This window comes from Pelophylax lessonae (assembly GCF_965119305.1).
Source record: "Pelophylax lessonae genome assembly, chromosome: 4".
In the NCBI taxonomy this organism is placed as follows: Eukaryota; Metazoa; Chordata; class Amphibia; order Anura; family Ranidae; genus Pelophylax; species Pelophylax lessonae.
Genome location: NC_138771.1, coordinates 78,876,454 through 78,893,831, shown reverse-complemented (window position 1 = coordinate 78,893,831; position 17,378 = coordinate 78,876,454). Strand labels below are relative to the sequence as shown.

General features: G+C 43.3%; 1 protein-coding gene across 1 annotated transcript in view; it reads left to right on the top strand.

The window, feature by feature from the left end:
• SQOR (sulfide quinone oxidoreductase) overlaps positions 1–17,378 on the top strand; it is a 114,605-nt gene that overhangs the window by 58,759 nt on the left and 38,468 nt on the right. Inside the window, exons 3-5 of the mRNA XM_082254042.1 lie at positions 597–767; positions 3,200–3,253; positions 15,214–15,408. Of these exons, the coding sequence (XP_082110168.1) occupies positions 597–767; positions 3,200–3,253; positions 15,214–15,408 (420 nt within the window). The remainder of the gene's footprint in view (positions 1–596; positions 768–3,199; positions 3,254–15,213; positions 15,409–17,378) is intronic.

Here is a 17,378-nt window from a genome sequence, read left to right as displayed (position 1 = left end):
GTTGTAAAGGCAGAAGCTTTTTTTTACCTTAATGCATTCTTTGCATTAAGGTAAAAAACCTTTTTGTGTCAGCCCCCACCTTATACTTACCTGAGCCTGATGTTGATCCAGCACTGTGTATGAGAGCAGCAGTTCTCTCTGCTTTTTCTCTCTCCTCACTGGTTCAGAGACACCAGCAGGAGCCATTGGCTCCTGCTGCTGTCAATCACTGCCAGTGAGAAAGGAACAGGGGGCGGGACAGAGCTGCACTTTGTGTGTCAATATACACAGAGTGCGGCTTGGAAGCGAGCCTACATGAGTGCCCCCATAGCAAGCATATCCACTCAGCAGGGGGGATTAGCAAGCCAGCGGGAAACCTGAGAGAAGGAGGATCTGGGCTGCTCTGTGCAAAACCATTGCACAGAGCAGGCAAGTTTATTTTTTTTTTATTTTTTTTTTTTAATACCTTTTACAATCACTTGACTAAAGTAAAATAAAAAATGTAGTCTTTCATTCTAAAGAATATAAATAAAGAAAATATGTACCAAACATTATATAAGTCTTTGAATTGAAAGTTTATAAACGCTGATTAAAATATGTTGCCATATTTTCTGTAGACACATTACTATCAACCCATGTGGACTCTGGTTGGTGGAGGTGCCAAGAAGCTGGCAAGTTCGGCTCGGTCTACAGCAAGTGTGATCCCTTCAGGAGTCAAATGGATCAAATCAGAAGTAAAAAGCTTTGATCCGGACAAAAACTCCATCCGGATAGATGATGACAAAGAGGTAACATTTATCTGTGGGAAGTGGCATTTTTCACATGGTATTCCTCAGAACTTTCCATGTCTATCACATGGTATTCCTCAGACCTTTCCATGTCTATCACATGGTATTACTCATAACTTTCCATTTCTATCACATGGTATTACTCAGAACTTTCCATGTCTATCACATGGTATTCCTCAGAACTTTCCATGTCTATCACATGGTATTCCTCAGAACTTTCCATGTCTATCACATGGTATTCCTCAGACCTTTCCATGTCTATCACATGGTATTCCTCAGACCTTTCCATGTCTATTACATGGTATTACTCATAACTTTCCATGTCTATCACATGGTATTCCTCAGAACTTTCCATGTCTATCACATGGTATTCCTCAGAACTTTCCATGTCTATCACATGGTATTCCTCAGAACTTTCCATGTCTATCACATGGTATTCCTCAGAATTTTCCATGTCTATCACATGGTATTCCTCAGAACTTTCCATGTCTATCACATGGTATTCCTCAGAATTTTCCATGTCTATCACATGGTATTCCTCAGACCTTTCCATGTCTATCACATGGGATTCCTCAGACCTTTCCATGTCTATCACATGGTATTCCTCAGAGCTTTCCATGTCTATCACATGTAACTTATAGACCTCACCTATTTTATATATAAGCTACAAAATGTATCACTAGGCCACAAAAAGTTTTGAATATATTTGTTTTTTACCCTTTATTTCTACCTGGTGATTTGACAAAGGGGCCACGTGCTGAAACGTGTAACCTTGCCCATTTTTGTCACATGACATCATCATGGACATCTTGTGGGTCTACAACACTTCCTTGCTGTCTACAGTGGTTCTCCTCCATGTGATACACAGACAGTCTGCTTCTTCTGTTGGCTCTTCCAGGTGTTTCCCTTTTCTTACTTCCTGGTTCCAAGCACCTTACATCACATCCACCTGGAGGGGCTTTCTCATCATTGACCACCTGGAAGGTCGCCACCTGCCATATTTGGCACTTTGTTTGGGGGATAGCGGGCACCTGGTTTTGACAGGAGCCCACTCCCACTTCTGGCTCAGATCGCTGCGCCAATCTACAAGATTGTTTGGCCCCTCCTCATTCCCCCCCCCCCCCGCAGCCTTCTGGAACACATGGGTCCCAGAAGACTGCGGGACCATTCACAAAGTGCAGTAGGAAAACCGTCTGTGATGCCGGAAGGCTTCACTACCCGTTTCCCTTACTTACATGGCCAGCGCCTACACCTGAAGCCAATTGAAGAATCGCCTTGGTGCTGCCATCGCGGGATCCTTGGACAGGTAAGTGTCCTTGTATTACAAGTCAGCAGCTATAGTATTTGTACAAAAATCTGATTATTAATACACAGCTTTCGAGAGCCGGTCATGACAATTCAAGTGAAATTATTCAATGGGACGATACCAGATACACTACAACACATGACATAATTTCTGATTTTTTTTTTCTGTGGTACAAGAATTTCCATAGCTTTAGTAAACTCTCTTTATTTTCGATTATAAGACTAGCACGAAAAAAAAAACAAAAACGGACGATTATCCGTCTAAAAATCTCATCCTGTGAGTCCTTGCTAAGCTCAAAAGATATATCCTCAAACCTCAGTTCTCTGCCGGAGAGGCTGCAGTCAGAAGGGTACATTACTACATAATTAGTGGGAGTTATATCTCAAGTCCTCCTTACGGATTATTCAGTTTATTTACGCCAGAATACGTGAGCTGTACTGAAAGTAATGCAAAAATGGACATAAATTGTAACTTACATAGGTCATTAAAATTTCACACCAGAAATACATGGCACATCAGGTTTGGGGGGAAATGCTACCTTCTTCCCTTATTCCCATTTGACAGATCTGGTGATTGGTGATTGGTCACTCCTTCTACATAGAAGCTCTCTTTGCAGCTGAACAAAGCAGAGGAGGAGCAAAAAAACAATGGTATGTGCAGCTGCAGCGATGCCATTCAAGGAATCCGTTGCTTTGCCCTGTATGGGTAGCTCCAGTTCACTTTAACCACTTTATGACAACAATATATGCAATGGGTGGGTGGGCCCTAAAACCCAGCCGCTGCATATACATGTCGCTGTCTTGTTCTGGGGTGCACTCCATTTGCACCCCCAGAAACATGACAGCTCATGGTCAACTATTGCTCAATAGGAAGGGTTCCTGATTACTTTAGCACACTGCAGCCAATCACAGTGTTGCATAATCAGGTGCTCCTCCTACTGTCCTCGGGTGTCATGCCACGTTTACAGCACCAGCCCCTACTGATGTAAAGGGGTTAATAAGCTGATGGCTGAATGATTCCCACAGGTGGGGCAGTGTGATCGTCCGATGTTTGATTTGTGCTAGGTTTTCTATCATGCAACTTATCATTATTTACATCAGTAACGGTTTTCACTTTTTCTTTGCAGATTGGTTACAAATATTTAATTATCGCGCTGGGCATCAAACTGCAATATGAAAAGGTATGGCGTGAGTAACAATTCTGTGTAAATAAGCTTGCATTACCTCTATGGCAGGCATGTCCAAAGTCCGGCCCGTGTGCCAATTGCGGTCCCCGGGCTGCTTTAATACGGCCCCACAGGTAATTTGGAAAAATACATTGGTATCATTTATGACTTTTTTGCTGCCATCATTAATCCTCATCGGTGGGTTCATATAGCGCTTAAATGTGGTTAACCCTTGTGTGACTGATTAGGGAGAACGCATGCTCCGAATTGAGATGAATACATTGTAAAATCTCAGTTGATCTCAGTTGATCTCAGTTGATGTCAGTTGGTCTAAATCAGTTATCCATATATTTGATCACAACATGTATACTTGGTTTTATGTTCCTGTTTATTTATTTTTTTTAACTTAAAATTTGACAGACAACCTTTATTACCAATAATACGTAATGTACTTTACAATGTTCCTGACATACATTTCAGCTTTCTGGATTTTTTTTCATCTGGCCTTCAGATATGAAAGGACGAGTGATTTAACACCTGTTTAGATTTGTCATCCATGTGATGAAATGAAAAGTATGCAGTTTGCAATAAACTTTGCATAAAATAGTTAGTTTGCATTTAATTTTAAGAAAATAATGTCTGGTAAAATGGTCGGCCCTCACACATGTTCACTTCATCAAATCTGGCCCTCTTTGAAAAAAGTTTGGACACCCCTGATATGGATATGTGTGTTTTATGGGAAAAAAAGCTAAGTGTAGGCACTGATATCAGTAGCTCTAATATATATGTGTGTGCACAAAAAAGCCTGCAGTTTGCTGAAAACAAGCAAACTGCTTGTTTAGAAGAGGCAACCAGAGGGAAGCCTCTTCTAAAGATGATGCACAAGAAAGCCCGCAAACAGTTTGCTGAAGACAAGCAGACTAAGGACATGGATTACTGGAACCATGTCCTGTGGTCCGATGAGACCAAGATAAACCTATTTGGTTCAGATGCTGTCAAGCATGTGTGGTGGCAACCAGGTGAGTAGTACAAAGACAAGTGTGCCTTGCCTACAGTCAAGCATGGTGGTGGGATTGTCCTAGTCTGGGGCTGCATGAGTGCTGCCGGCACTGGGGAGCTACAGTTCATTGAGGGAATCATGAATGCCAACATGTACTGTGACATACTGAAGCAGAGTATGATCCCCTCCCTTCAGAGACTGGGCCGCAGGGCAATATTCCAACATAACGACCCCAAACACACATCCAAGATGACCACTGCCTTTCTAGAGAAGCTAAAGGTAAAGGTGATGGACTGGCCTACCATGTCTCCAGACCTAAACCCTATTGAGCATCTGTGGGTTATCCTCAAATGGAAGGTAGAGGAGCCCAAGGTCTCGAACATCCACCAGCTCTGTGATGACGTCATGGAGGAATGACAAAATATTTACAAAAATGTGAGGGGTGTACTCACTTTTGTGAGATACTGTGTATATGTGTGTGTATATCTATCTATATACAGTATCTTACAAAAGTGAGTACACCCCTCACATTTTTGTAAATATTTTATTATATCATTTCATTTGACAACACTGAGGAAATGACACTTTGCTACAATGTAAAGTAGTGATTGTACAGCTTGTATAACAGTGTCAATTTGCTGTCCCCTCAAAATAACCCAACACATGCACATGTCTATTTCCCAAAGACAACCTACAGATATGATGCTCTCAGCTTCTTTGGTCGACCATGGCGAGGCCTATTCTGAGTGGAACCTGTCCTGTTAAACCACTGTATGGTCTTGGCCTCCATGCTGCAGCTCAGTTTCAGGGTCTTTGCTATCTTCTTATAGCCTAGGCCATCTTTATGTAGAGAAACAATTCTTTTTTTGAGATCCACAGAGTTCTTTGCCATGAGGTGCCATGTTGACCTTCCAGTGACCAGTATGAGAGTGCAAGCACCAATTTTTAACACACCTGCTCCCCATTCACGCCTGAGACCTTGTAACACTATTTGGACATTTTCACTTAGGAGTGTACTCACTTTTGTTGCCAGTGGCTTAGACAATAATGGCTGTGTGTTTAATTATTTTGAGGGGACAGCAAATTTACACTGTTATACAAGCTGTACACTCAGTACTTTACATTTTAGCAAAGTATAATTTCTTTAGTGTTGTCATTTGAAAAGATATAAAATATTTACAAAAATGTGAGGGGTGTACTTACTTTTGTCAGATACTGTATATTCATACAGGGCTCAAAATTTAAAGTCCTAAGCTACTAAACAGGTCTTAAGTGTTACACGCCACCATTTGTTCTACCCTGCCCTTTTCCACCCCTACTTCTGCCCCTAAACACGCCCTCGTGAATTATCTCATGAAATTACACTGTTAACATTTATTTTTATAACCCAATTCTGCATAAAATATTTAACAACTTTAACAATATTAACATAAAGCATATTTCATTGATCTGACTGTGATACATAAAATAGGGATAAAATATGATTGGCTACTCTAGGCACTGTACACATCAGTACTGCCTTGTTAAGTAAATATGCGCTATGTACAGAGTGCAGGGTTGAGAGGTGCGCTATGTACTCAGTGCAGGGTTGAGAGGTGCGCTATGTACTCAGTGCAGGGTTGAGAGGTGCCCTATGTACCGAGTGCAGGGTTGAGAGGTACGCTACATACTGAGTGCAGGGTTGAGATGTGCGCTACGAACCATGTGCAGGGTTGAGAAATGTGTTGCGTATCGAGTGCAAGGTTGAGAGGTGGGCTACGTACAGACTGCAGTGTTGAGAGGTGTGCTACATACCGAGTGCATGTTTGAGAGGTCCGCTACGTAAAGACTGCAGGGTTGAGAGGTGCGCTACCTACTGAGTGAAGGGCGCAGGGATGTGCTCCCAAGCCTGAGCTGAACAGCCCCGTCCAAGCTAGAACACTTGCCCTCAGCTTATTTCCACTCGCCTAATGCAAAATTTTGAGGGCTGTGTGTGCGTGTGTGTGTGTGTGTATATATATATATATATATATATATATATATATATATATATATATATATATACAGTGGGTACGGAAAGTATTCAGACCCCCTTAAATTTTTCACTCTTTGTTATATTGCAGCCATTTGCTAAAATCATTTAAGTTCATTCTTCTTCTTCCTCATGAATGTACACACAGCTCCCCATATTGACGGAAAAACACAGAATTGTTGCAGATTTATTAAAATAGAAAAACTGAAATATCACATGGTCCTAAGTATTCAGACCCTTTGCTGTGACACTCATATATTTAACTCAGGTGCTTTCCATTTCTTCTGATCATCCTTGAGATGGTTCTACACCTTCATTTGAGTCCAGCTGTGTTTGATTATACTGATTGGACTTGATTAGGAAAGCCACACACCTGTCTATATAAGACCTTCCAGATCACAATGCATGTCAGAGCAAATGAGAATCATGAGGTCAAAGGAACTGCCTGAAGAGCTCAGAGACAGAATTGTGGCAAGGCACAGATCTGGCCATGGTTACAAAAAGATTTCTGCTGCACTTAAGGTTCCTAAGAGCACAGTGGCCTCCATAATCCTCAAATGGAAGACGTTTGGGACGACCAGAACCCTTCCTAGAGCTGGCCGTCCGGCCAAACTGAGCTATCGGGGGAGAAGAGCCTTGGTGAGAGAGGTAAAGAAGAACCCAAAGATCAGCTCTGGCTGAGCTCCAGAGATGCAGTCAGGAGATGGGAGAAAGTTGTAGAAAGTCAACCGTCACTGCAGCCCTCCACCAGTCGGGGCTTTATGGCAGAGTGGCCCGACGGAAGCCTCTCCTCAGTGTAAGACACATGAAAGCCCGCATGGAGTTTGCTAAAAAACACCTGAAGGACTCCAAGATGGCGAGAAATAAGATTCTCTGGTCTGATGAGACCAAAATAGAACTTTTTGGCCTTAATTCTAATTCTAAGCGGTATGTGTGGAGAAAACCAGGCACTGCTCATCACCTGTCCAATACAGTCCCAACAGTGAAGCATGGTGGTGGCAGCATCATGCTGTGGGGGTGTTTTTTTTTAGCTGCAGGGACAGGACGACTGGTTGCAATCGAGGGAAAGATGAATGCGGCCAAGTACAGGGATATCCTGGACAAAAACCTTCTCCAGAGTGCTCTGGACCTCAGACTGGGCCGAAGGTTTACCTTCCAACAAGACAATGACCCTAAGCACACAGCTAAAATAACGAAGGAGTGGCTTCACAACAACTCCGTGACTGTTCTTGAATGGCCCAGCCAGAGCCCTGACTTAAACCCAATTGAGCATCTCTGGAGAGACCTAAAAATGGCTGTCCACCAACGTTTACCATCCAACCTGACAGAACTGGAGAGGATCTGCAAGGAGGAATGGCAGAGGATCCCCAAATCCAGGTGTGAAAGACTTGTTGCATCTTTCCCAAAAAGACTCCTGGCTGTATTAGATCAAAAGGGGGCTTCTACTAAATACTGAGCAAAGGGTCTGAATACTTAGGACCATGTGATATTTCAGTTTTTCTTTTTTAATAAATCTGCAACAATGTCAACAATTCTGTGTTTTTCTGTCAGTATGGGGTGCTATGTGTACATTCATGAGGAAGAAGAATGGACTTAAATGATTTTAGCAAATGGCTGCAATATAACAAAGAGTGAAAAATTTAAGGGGGTCTGAATACTTTCTGTACCCACTGTGTATATATATATATATATATATATATATATATATATATATATAATTGAACAAAAGTATAAACGCAACAATTTTTTGTTTTTACCCCCCATTTTTTTTGAGCTGAACTCCCAGATCTAAGACTTTTTCTATGTACACAAAAGGCCTATTTCTGGCAAATATTGTTCACAAATCTGGCTAAATCGGTGTTAGTGAGCACTTCTCCTTTGCCGAGATAGTCCATCCACCTTACAGGTGTGGAATATCAAGATGATGATCGGACGGCATGATAATTGCACAGGTGTGCCTTAGGCTGGCCACAATAAAAAGCCACTCTAAAATGTGCAGTTTTACTGTATTCGGGGATCAGGGGGGGGTCAGAAAACTAGTCAGTATCTGGTGTGACCACCATTTTTCGCATAGAGTTGATCAGGTTGTTGATTGTGGCCTGTGAAATGTTGGTCCACTCCTCTTCAATGGCTCTGTGAAGTTGCTGGATATTGGCAGGACCTGGAACACAAAAGGCCTGTGGAAGGGTTAAAGGATAAGTTCACATTCAGGTACATGTTACCTATTCCACCCTTAAGATTTGTAATTAAAAAAAAAAACTGACTCCTAACTTTTTTTTAACTGGCTAACTGGCTCCTAGATTCAAAGCAGGCCCTGGGATAAGGTTCCAGTGGTTTCAGTAGAAGGGATAATGTCACCATGGATTTAGGAGCCATTATTTGGATAGGAAGATCTTTAGAACAATTTTTTTTTTTTGAAAATTTGTTTTTATTGAACTTTTGCACACAAAAAACAGACAAGACAATGCCACGCAGGGCAACAACCACCCTCAGTGACAACAGGTCAAACCCCTCCCACACCACCCCCCACCCACCCCCCCCCCCCACCCCAGGCTCCATCCAGCACGTCCAGTGGAAAAACAAAGCATCCATCAGTAATAAAGATACCCCTCAAGACTGCTCCAATTATCCAGTAACCAGGTCATAGAACATTATAGATTAGTCCAGCACAGAGCCCACTAGCAGCAACCCCATGGCTTAGTCAATAAAAAAAAAAAAAAAAAAAAAAATAGAGAGACTTCTATACATGCAGTTAGAGCACAATGAACAGGAATATATCACCGACCGGCATGGCCATCCCCCCCCCCCCCAGACAGTCCCGAACAGTAGCACATAAAACACTAAAGCTGATCTACGGAGGTCGAGGCCGGAGAGTCTATCCATGTTTTCCATACTTTATCAAACTTGCGGGGGCACCCCCTACTGAGATACGTGGCCTTATAGAGCGGAGTCACTTTATTAACCAAGCCTTTCCAGAAAAGGATCGTGGGAGCCAAGGGACTCTTCCAGTGTAAGAGCAGAGCCTTGCGCGCATAGAAAAGCAGCAAGCTGACCAGAGTACGAATGGCCCTCGCAGGAGCTAAGCCATCCACCAACCCCAAGAGGCAAACCTCCACGGAGCTGGGGACCGGAATCTTAACCACCTCCACAATACAAGCTAAGACGGATGCCCAATAGTCCTTGACCACCGGGCACCCCCAGAAGATGTGACTGAAGTCCGCCGGTGAATGGGAACAACGCCAGCACTCCGCCGAGGCCGTCTGATAAATACGTGCCAGCCTCGCCGGCGTGTAATAAATCCGATGCAGAAATTTAAAGTGAATCAGACGGTCCCTCACAGAGACCAGGTAGGCGAAGGGTGAACTCCACATATCATCCCAGTCATCACCATCCAGGTCAGGCACCTCCTCCACCCAGCGTTCCCGACATCTACGTACAGCAGGCGGAGTGACAGCGAACAATTCCCTGTACAATTCTGAGAGAGGCTTCCGCATACCCGCCGCTTGTATCGCTGTTTCAAGAGCTGAAGCTTTAATCACAACCCGAGAGGAACCGAATTGTGCCACAAACGCATGGCGAAGTTGGAGATAGCGAAAAAAATACCCATTTGGAAGATCATAACGCGCCTTCAGGGCATCAAAGGAGCACAGCTCCTCACCAGAGACAATATCCCCCAGCAACTTCACCCCCTTAACGGCCCAGATGGTAGGATCAGGGATCGAGGCAAAATGAGGAAACTTGGGGTTCCACCACAATGGGGAGGCCGGGGAAACATCAGTGGCTCCTGGCTCCACCAGCACCTGCATCTGTTCCCAGGCTTTGATGGTAGAACGCATCGTTCCTGTCAGCTGAAATGTAGCCCTGGACCCTCGATGCAGTAAAAGGCGAAGACTCTCGTAGGAGCCCAAAACAGCCGCCTCCAGCACCGTGGCGGAGTCCCCATCGTCCCCTGCAAGCCAGCGTCGCGCCACCACCCCCTGCCCAGCCAGGAAATATTTATAAAGATCAGGTAAAGCCAATCCCCCCTTAGAACAATTTTTTAACCTTTTATTTGTTAGTTGCTCTGTCTGATGATGTGGCTTTAATGAGAACAAATGAGGTACAGTTTCCTGCTAGTGGATTGTTAGAGAGAATAATGAGTACATTGTAATTTGGCTTTAGCTGGCTGGTTTCCGTATCACATCATCTGCATGACGCATTTCATATTATCAGTTCACCTGCTCTATAATACAAAAACGTAATCCGTTGCACGAGAAAATCGCTATTATCCAGATCGGCTCCAGAGCAATTTTTTTTAATTTGTCGCATACATGTAAAAATCCTAATTTTTTGTCAATAAAATTACATAAACCCCAAGAACATTATATATTTTCTGAAAGTAGAGGCCCTGTAGAATAAAAAGGCGATAGTTAGGAATTTTTGTTTCACGTGATATTTGCGCAACTATTTATTAAACGCAAATTTTCTGAAAAAAATATAATAGAATTAAAGTGACACTAAACCCTCAAGTTTTTCTTTACACTAGTGTACTATGTATTCACCAACCACGGCCACGGAGTACCTTGTAGCTCCGCCTCCCATGTCCTTTGATTGGCATGGGAATCTGGAGCTCTGGACTGCAGCCCCACCCCTGCTCCGCCCCTTGCCTCATATGATTGACAGCAGCTCTGTAATTGATAGTCCTGAAAGCTTAATGTACCCCAGGGACAGTGACAGCAGCACAGCTCCTTCCAATTCCCCAAAAAGGTCATCTTTTAAAAAAGTAATTTTTTTACATATGACTCCTGGCATATTTCGTTTTTTTTTTTTTTTTCATAGTTTTTTTAATTTATTTAACTTCAAATTCATTGGTATTTTTAAACCATCCCCACCTAGCATTACGTGTCCCCTTCTCCAACCCCCACAGCATTATGTCACCCATTTAATTGCGTGTCACCCATCCCTCACCCCGTCATTGCGTGTCACCCATCCCTCACCCCGTCATTGCGTGTCACCCATCCCTCACCCCGTCATTGCGTGTCACCCATCCCTCACCCCGTCATTGCGTGTCACCCATCCCTCACCCCGTCATTGCGTGTCACCCATCCCTCACCCCGTCATTGCGTGTCACCCATCCCTCACCCCGTCATTGCGTGTCACCCATCCCTCACCCCGTCATTGCGTGTCACCCATCCCTCACCCCGTCATTGCGTGTCACCCATCCCTCACCCCGTCATTGCGTGTCACCCATCCCTCACCCTGTCATTGCGTGTCACCCATCCCTCACCTTGTCATTGCGTGTCACCCATCCCTCACCTTGTCATTGCGTGTCACCCATCCCTCACCTTGTCATTGCGTGTCACCCATCCCTCACCCCGTCATTGCGTGTCACCCATCCCTCACCCTGTCATTGCGTGTCACCCATCCCTCACCCTGTCATTGCGTGTCACCCATCCCTCACCCTGTCATTGCGTGTCACCCATCCCTCACCCTGTCATTGCGTGTCACCCATCCCTCACCCTGTCATTGCGTGTCACCCATCCCTCACCCTGTCATTGCGTGTTACCCATCCCCCACCCCGTAATTGCGTGTTACCCATCCCCAACCCCGTAATTGCATGTCCCTAACCCCGTAATTGCATGTCCCTAACCCCGTAATTGCATGTCACCATTCCCCCACCCCATCATTGCTTGTCACTATCCCTCACCCCGTCATTGCTTGTCACCATTCCCCCACCCCGTCATTGCGTGTCACCATTCCCCCACCCCGTCATTGCGTGTCACCATTCCCCCACCCCGTCATTGCGTGTCACCATTCCCCCACCCTGTCATTGCGTGTCACCATTCCCCCACCCCGTCATTGCGTGTCACCATTCCCCCACCCCGTCATTGCGTGTCACCCATCCCCAACCCCGTAATTGCGTGTCACCCACCCCGTCATTGCGTGTCACCATTCCCCCACCCCGTCATTGCGTGTCACCATTTCCCCACCCCGTCATTGCGTGTCACCATTTCCCCACCCCGTCATTGCGTGTCACCATTTCCCCACCCCGTCATTGCGTGTCACCCATCCCCAACCCCGTAATTGCGTGTTACCCATCCCCAACCCCGTAATTGCATGTCACCATCCCCAACCCCGTAATTGCATGTCAGCATTCCCCCACCCCATCATTGCGTGTCACCATTCCCCCACCCCGTCATTGCGTGTCACCCATCCCCCACCCCGTCATTGCATGTCACCCATCCCCCACCCCGTCATGGCGTGTCACCATTCCCCCACCCCGTCATGGCGTGTCACCATTCCCTCACCCCGTCATTGCGTGTCACCATTCCCTCACCCCGTCATTGCGTGTCACCATTCCCTCACCCCGTCATTGCGTGTTACCCATCCCTCACCCCGTCATTGCGTGTTACCCATCCCTCACCCCGTCATTGCGTGTCACCCATCCCCCACCCCGTCGTGTGTCAGATAAATTATAAAGGAATGTAAATTAGTCTTTTGAGTTATTGTCAAGGGTGTATACTGACGCTGCTAAATGTGCCCTGGGCATATAGATATTAAAAAATGTGGGCAATAGAGGGTTCAATTAATTTTTAATTTGTTCATACAGAGCAAAGGAACTGGTTCATGTAAATGTCGCACCCATCCCTAGCTGCGTATATTCACAATCCTTGCAATGCCCTACCACTTCCTTTGCCCACAGAAGTATAAATAAGTAGCCTTGTTGGGTCAGAGCTCTGGTTAGAGCTTGCTCTGGGCTCCCTACCCAACCCCATCTGACAGTCCTTGGATCTGGCCACTGGGTGCTCAGCCACCTAGGACTGCATCTTGGGAACCAAAAGGAGAGAAGACTTATTCTAGCCTTACCTCCAAGTTCCAGTTTCTTCACTTCAGGCAGCTGTAGAGTATTTGGCAAGGGCAAGTAAGTATGCATTTTATTGCAAATGTTAATTTGCCCTTCGTGGGCTAACCAAAGGCTCACTATGAAATGCCCATACACTGGCTGATTTGACAGAGCTCATGTCGATTGGCGTTATTTACTATTTGACTGCAAATGCAGTGTTTAACTAAAAAAAAAAAAAAAAATTGACCTGTTTTGTTTGCAGTTCAAATTCTTTATTAGGACCCGCTGCATCCAAAGATACCCAAGGCAAAGCGGGTGAAATGCAACCTCTGAGCTGCCATGGGCACTGCCTGATTAAAGTCAATGGGATTTTGCTGACCTGCGTTTAAATTCGGTTCCATACTTGTTATCGGAACTGGTATTGATTTTCGTATTGATTGTAATTTATGTGTAAAATATTTAATAAACTCTTTGAAAGTAAATTTGGTTCCAAACACACATCAGCTTCAGCTGTCAATATAGGCCCTAATAATGGCAAAACCGTGGCAGCTTCAGTTTCTAAATCTATAGATATTTTTAAGTTTTGTCCTCAGTATCACAGCATTTTAAAGTGGGAAAAAAAATGAACACCGCAGTTGCTGGAGCTGTAACACACATCATTTCCTACATTAAATAAATTACTTGAACCTGAAACCAAAGTACCTTAATAAACGAGTCCACTAGGTGGCAGTGTTCTCTCGTCATCTTTTTGCATGGCAGGCTTTGTGTAGTATTCCTGACTTTAAGAGCACATTAGAGGAAGATCTATGGGGTTATTATATATAAAAATGTCCTGGTTTGCTGGTAACCCCCCCCCCCCCCCCCACATCCATAGTAAAATACCTAGTGTGTCAGCTATACAATTTTGTTATCTGCGTGGATATTCACAAAATGGTAACTGTTGGCAGGATTTGCTAAGGACTTGAGGAGAGATTTGAAAAACACCATATTAAATAATACTATACAAATATCAGTAAATTAAAAGGATCTCATGACAATAATTTTGGAACTGTTTAATTTTTTAGGTTTTTATTATTTATGTCCAACTTGCCAGTCCAGCCACTAAAAATCTACATAGATAACTATTACTATTTCCAGTAACTAATCAAACTAAATAATATGGCTTACTGTCTTAAGGGAAAGGTATAGTACTTGTTAGACCCAGGTCTTCATATTAATGTTTTCATACACCCAGGGGAATTGATGTAAGTTACCTCTTTTACAAAGCTATGTATGTATTTTTACTAACACGGTTTACAGTAAACCCCCGTTATATCGCGGTTCCGTTTTTGCGGTCCCAGTATATTGCATTTTTTTCTGTAAGACCTATTAATATTATTTTTCTAATTAAATCATTGTTAATTAAATATTTTTGTGTTTTCCATTGCTCTTGCTCTCTCTCTCTCTCAGTATCTTTTATGTGTTTAAATGTGTTTCTATTGATTTAAAAGTGTGTTTAAAGACCTTAAAATGCTTTTAAAAGTACAGTGAAAGTTATAAAAACATGCCTAGAGTGTATTTAAATAGGGTATTTCTATTTCGCAGATTTTCACTTTTTGCGGTTGGTTCCGGAACGTAACCCCCGTGATGGAGGGGGGTTTACTGTATATCTGTTTAATTGTACTTTGTGATGTGGTGCTCATGTTGAGCATTATGTTGAATATGATAATGTAATGCACATTCGTCAATAAAAAGAGTTTTTAAAAAAAATCGACATAGATGTTCATCCATCAGGATTGCATGTAAATTTGTTTTGTGCAAATGGGACAAAACCAAATGTTCTCCGGGTGAATTTTCTGCAATTTGGATGTGTAAATGAGGAAAATACCACATTAGGCCCACTAGATGGTGCTATTATAGTAAATATGTGTGCTCCTCAGCGCCATATAGTTGCCATAATGCAGTATTTTCCACATTTACACTTTCAAGTTGTATTAAACTAACCCAAAGACATACAGTTTTGTCCTATTTGCACAGAATAAATTTACATGGAGTTGCAATGGATAAAGCGCTATGCAGCTTTTTTTTAGGTTGAATTATTACCATGTGTATTGTATTTCATAACCCTCGTTGTGTTGACCTTACCTGTGTTTGCATGACAGATTAAAGGACTGCCTGAAGCATTTAATTACCCCAAAATTGGCTCCAACTACTCTGTAAAAACCGTGGAGAAGACCTGGAAGGCTCTGCAGGACTTTAAACAGGGAAATGCAATTTTCACTTTCCCCAACACTCCAGTGAAATGTGCGGGCGCTCCACAGAAAATCATGTATTTATCGGACGAGTATCTTAGGAAAGTATGTTGTTAACTTTTATTACCTAAATGTTTTCTGTTCTACATCAAACCTACAAGTGCCCCAGAAAAGCGTAGTTGGTGATTATTTATTAATAAAAAGAAGTCGTTGCACTCATAAGAGTCAGAATCATCAGTAAACACTTTTCAATCCATAAATCATTTAATCTATGTATTTTTATATGATCGAGATATTTTGTACTTTATCTTTGTTGATGTAACCAACTAATTTTAATGCAATTACAAAATATTACTTTATGGTAGCTTTTGTTATATGTACTTTTGCTACCGTTTTTAAATGTATTTATATGTTTACTCATGCATTGTAGTTTAGTAATGACTTTTCATCATTCAGCCTAGATATGATTGAATATATTATTAGGTTCTCCTTTTTCGTTGTCTTTTTCTAGCTCCTGACCTCCAGTTTTTTTTTTTTTTTTTTTTTTTTTACTGCCCTCTTTCATGTATTTCTCCTAAAGTGGAACTAAACTCAAAAAGTGAAGATTTGATCAGTTGCTAATATGGAAATGTGATTATGTGAAAAATTTAGACATGTTAAATGTGCCTAAGTAGGACCCTGAAAAATCTACCCATGGTCCTCCTAAAAAATATCAGTGCACTTCATGGTATGTCAGTGTGCCCAAGAAACTCCTGTAACTACAGTCCCATAGATTTTATATATGCGGGGTGAGATCTAAGGCATTGCTGCTTCTGACTGCCAGTCTCAGGAGAATAAGGGCTCTTTCACACGGCCGCTCCGCTTGTCCGCAAATCATCCTATTTTTTTGCGGATGATTTGCGGACATAATGTAAGTCAATGGCACTGCGGATGTCAGCGGAATACCATCCGCTGACATCCGATTTTCCTCCTTTCAGTTATGTTCTGTTTTTTGGAACGGAACAGAACCCTATTTTTCCTCCGTTCAAAAAACAGAAAGGAAGGAAAATCGGATGTCAGCGGTGTCATCCGCTGACATCCGCAATGCCATAGACATACATTATGTCCGCATATCATCCGCAAACGGATGGGATGATATGCGGGCACACGGAGCGGATGACACAAATGTCATCCGCTCCGTGAAAAAAAAAAAAAAAAAAGTCCCACAGCGGATTAGAAATCCGGAGCAGCCGTGTGAAAGAAGCCTTAGAGTATGATTTGGTGATGTCACTACTATTCTCCCAGCTGGAGGTATGGACATAAGGAAGTAAAGCCTCCATATCTTTATAGACCTTGCTTTGTGCAGTGCTGCACAGTCATGTTGGAACAGGAAGGAGCCATCCCCATAATCAACCCCACCCACACCATAACCCCCCCAAAACACCAAATGATTTGGACCAGGGCACAAAGCAAGGTCCATAAAGACATGGATGAGCGAGTTTGGGGTGGAGGAACTTGAAGTGAAGGGAACTCTTAAGGCGTCAGCATACCAAGACATTTTGGACAATTTCATGCTCCAATCTTTGTGGGAAAAACTTGGGGATGGCCCCTTCCTGTTCCAACATGACTGCGCACCAGTGCACAAAGCAAGGTCCATAAAGACATGGATGAGCGAGTTTGGGGTGAAAGAACTTGGCTGGCCTGCACAGAGTTCTGACCTCAACCTGATAGCTTTGGGATGAGTTAGAGCGGTGCCTGACCTCACAAATATGCTTCTGGAAGAATGGTCAAACATTCCCATAGTCACACTCCTAAACCTTGTGGACGGCCTTCCCAGAAGAGTTGAAGCTGTTATAACTGCAAAGGGTGGACCAACTCAATATTGAACCCTACAGACTAAGACTGGGATGCCATTAAAGTTCATGAGTGTGTAAATGCAGGTGTCCCAATACTTTTGGTAATAGTGTGTGTGTCACCGATCCTCCATAACATTATGAACACTAACAGGTAAAGTGCATAACGTTGATTGTCTCATTACAATGGCACCTGGAAGTGGATGGGATATATTTGTCAGGAAGTGAACATGTTGTCTCTGA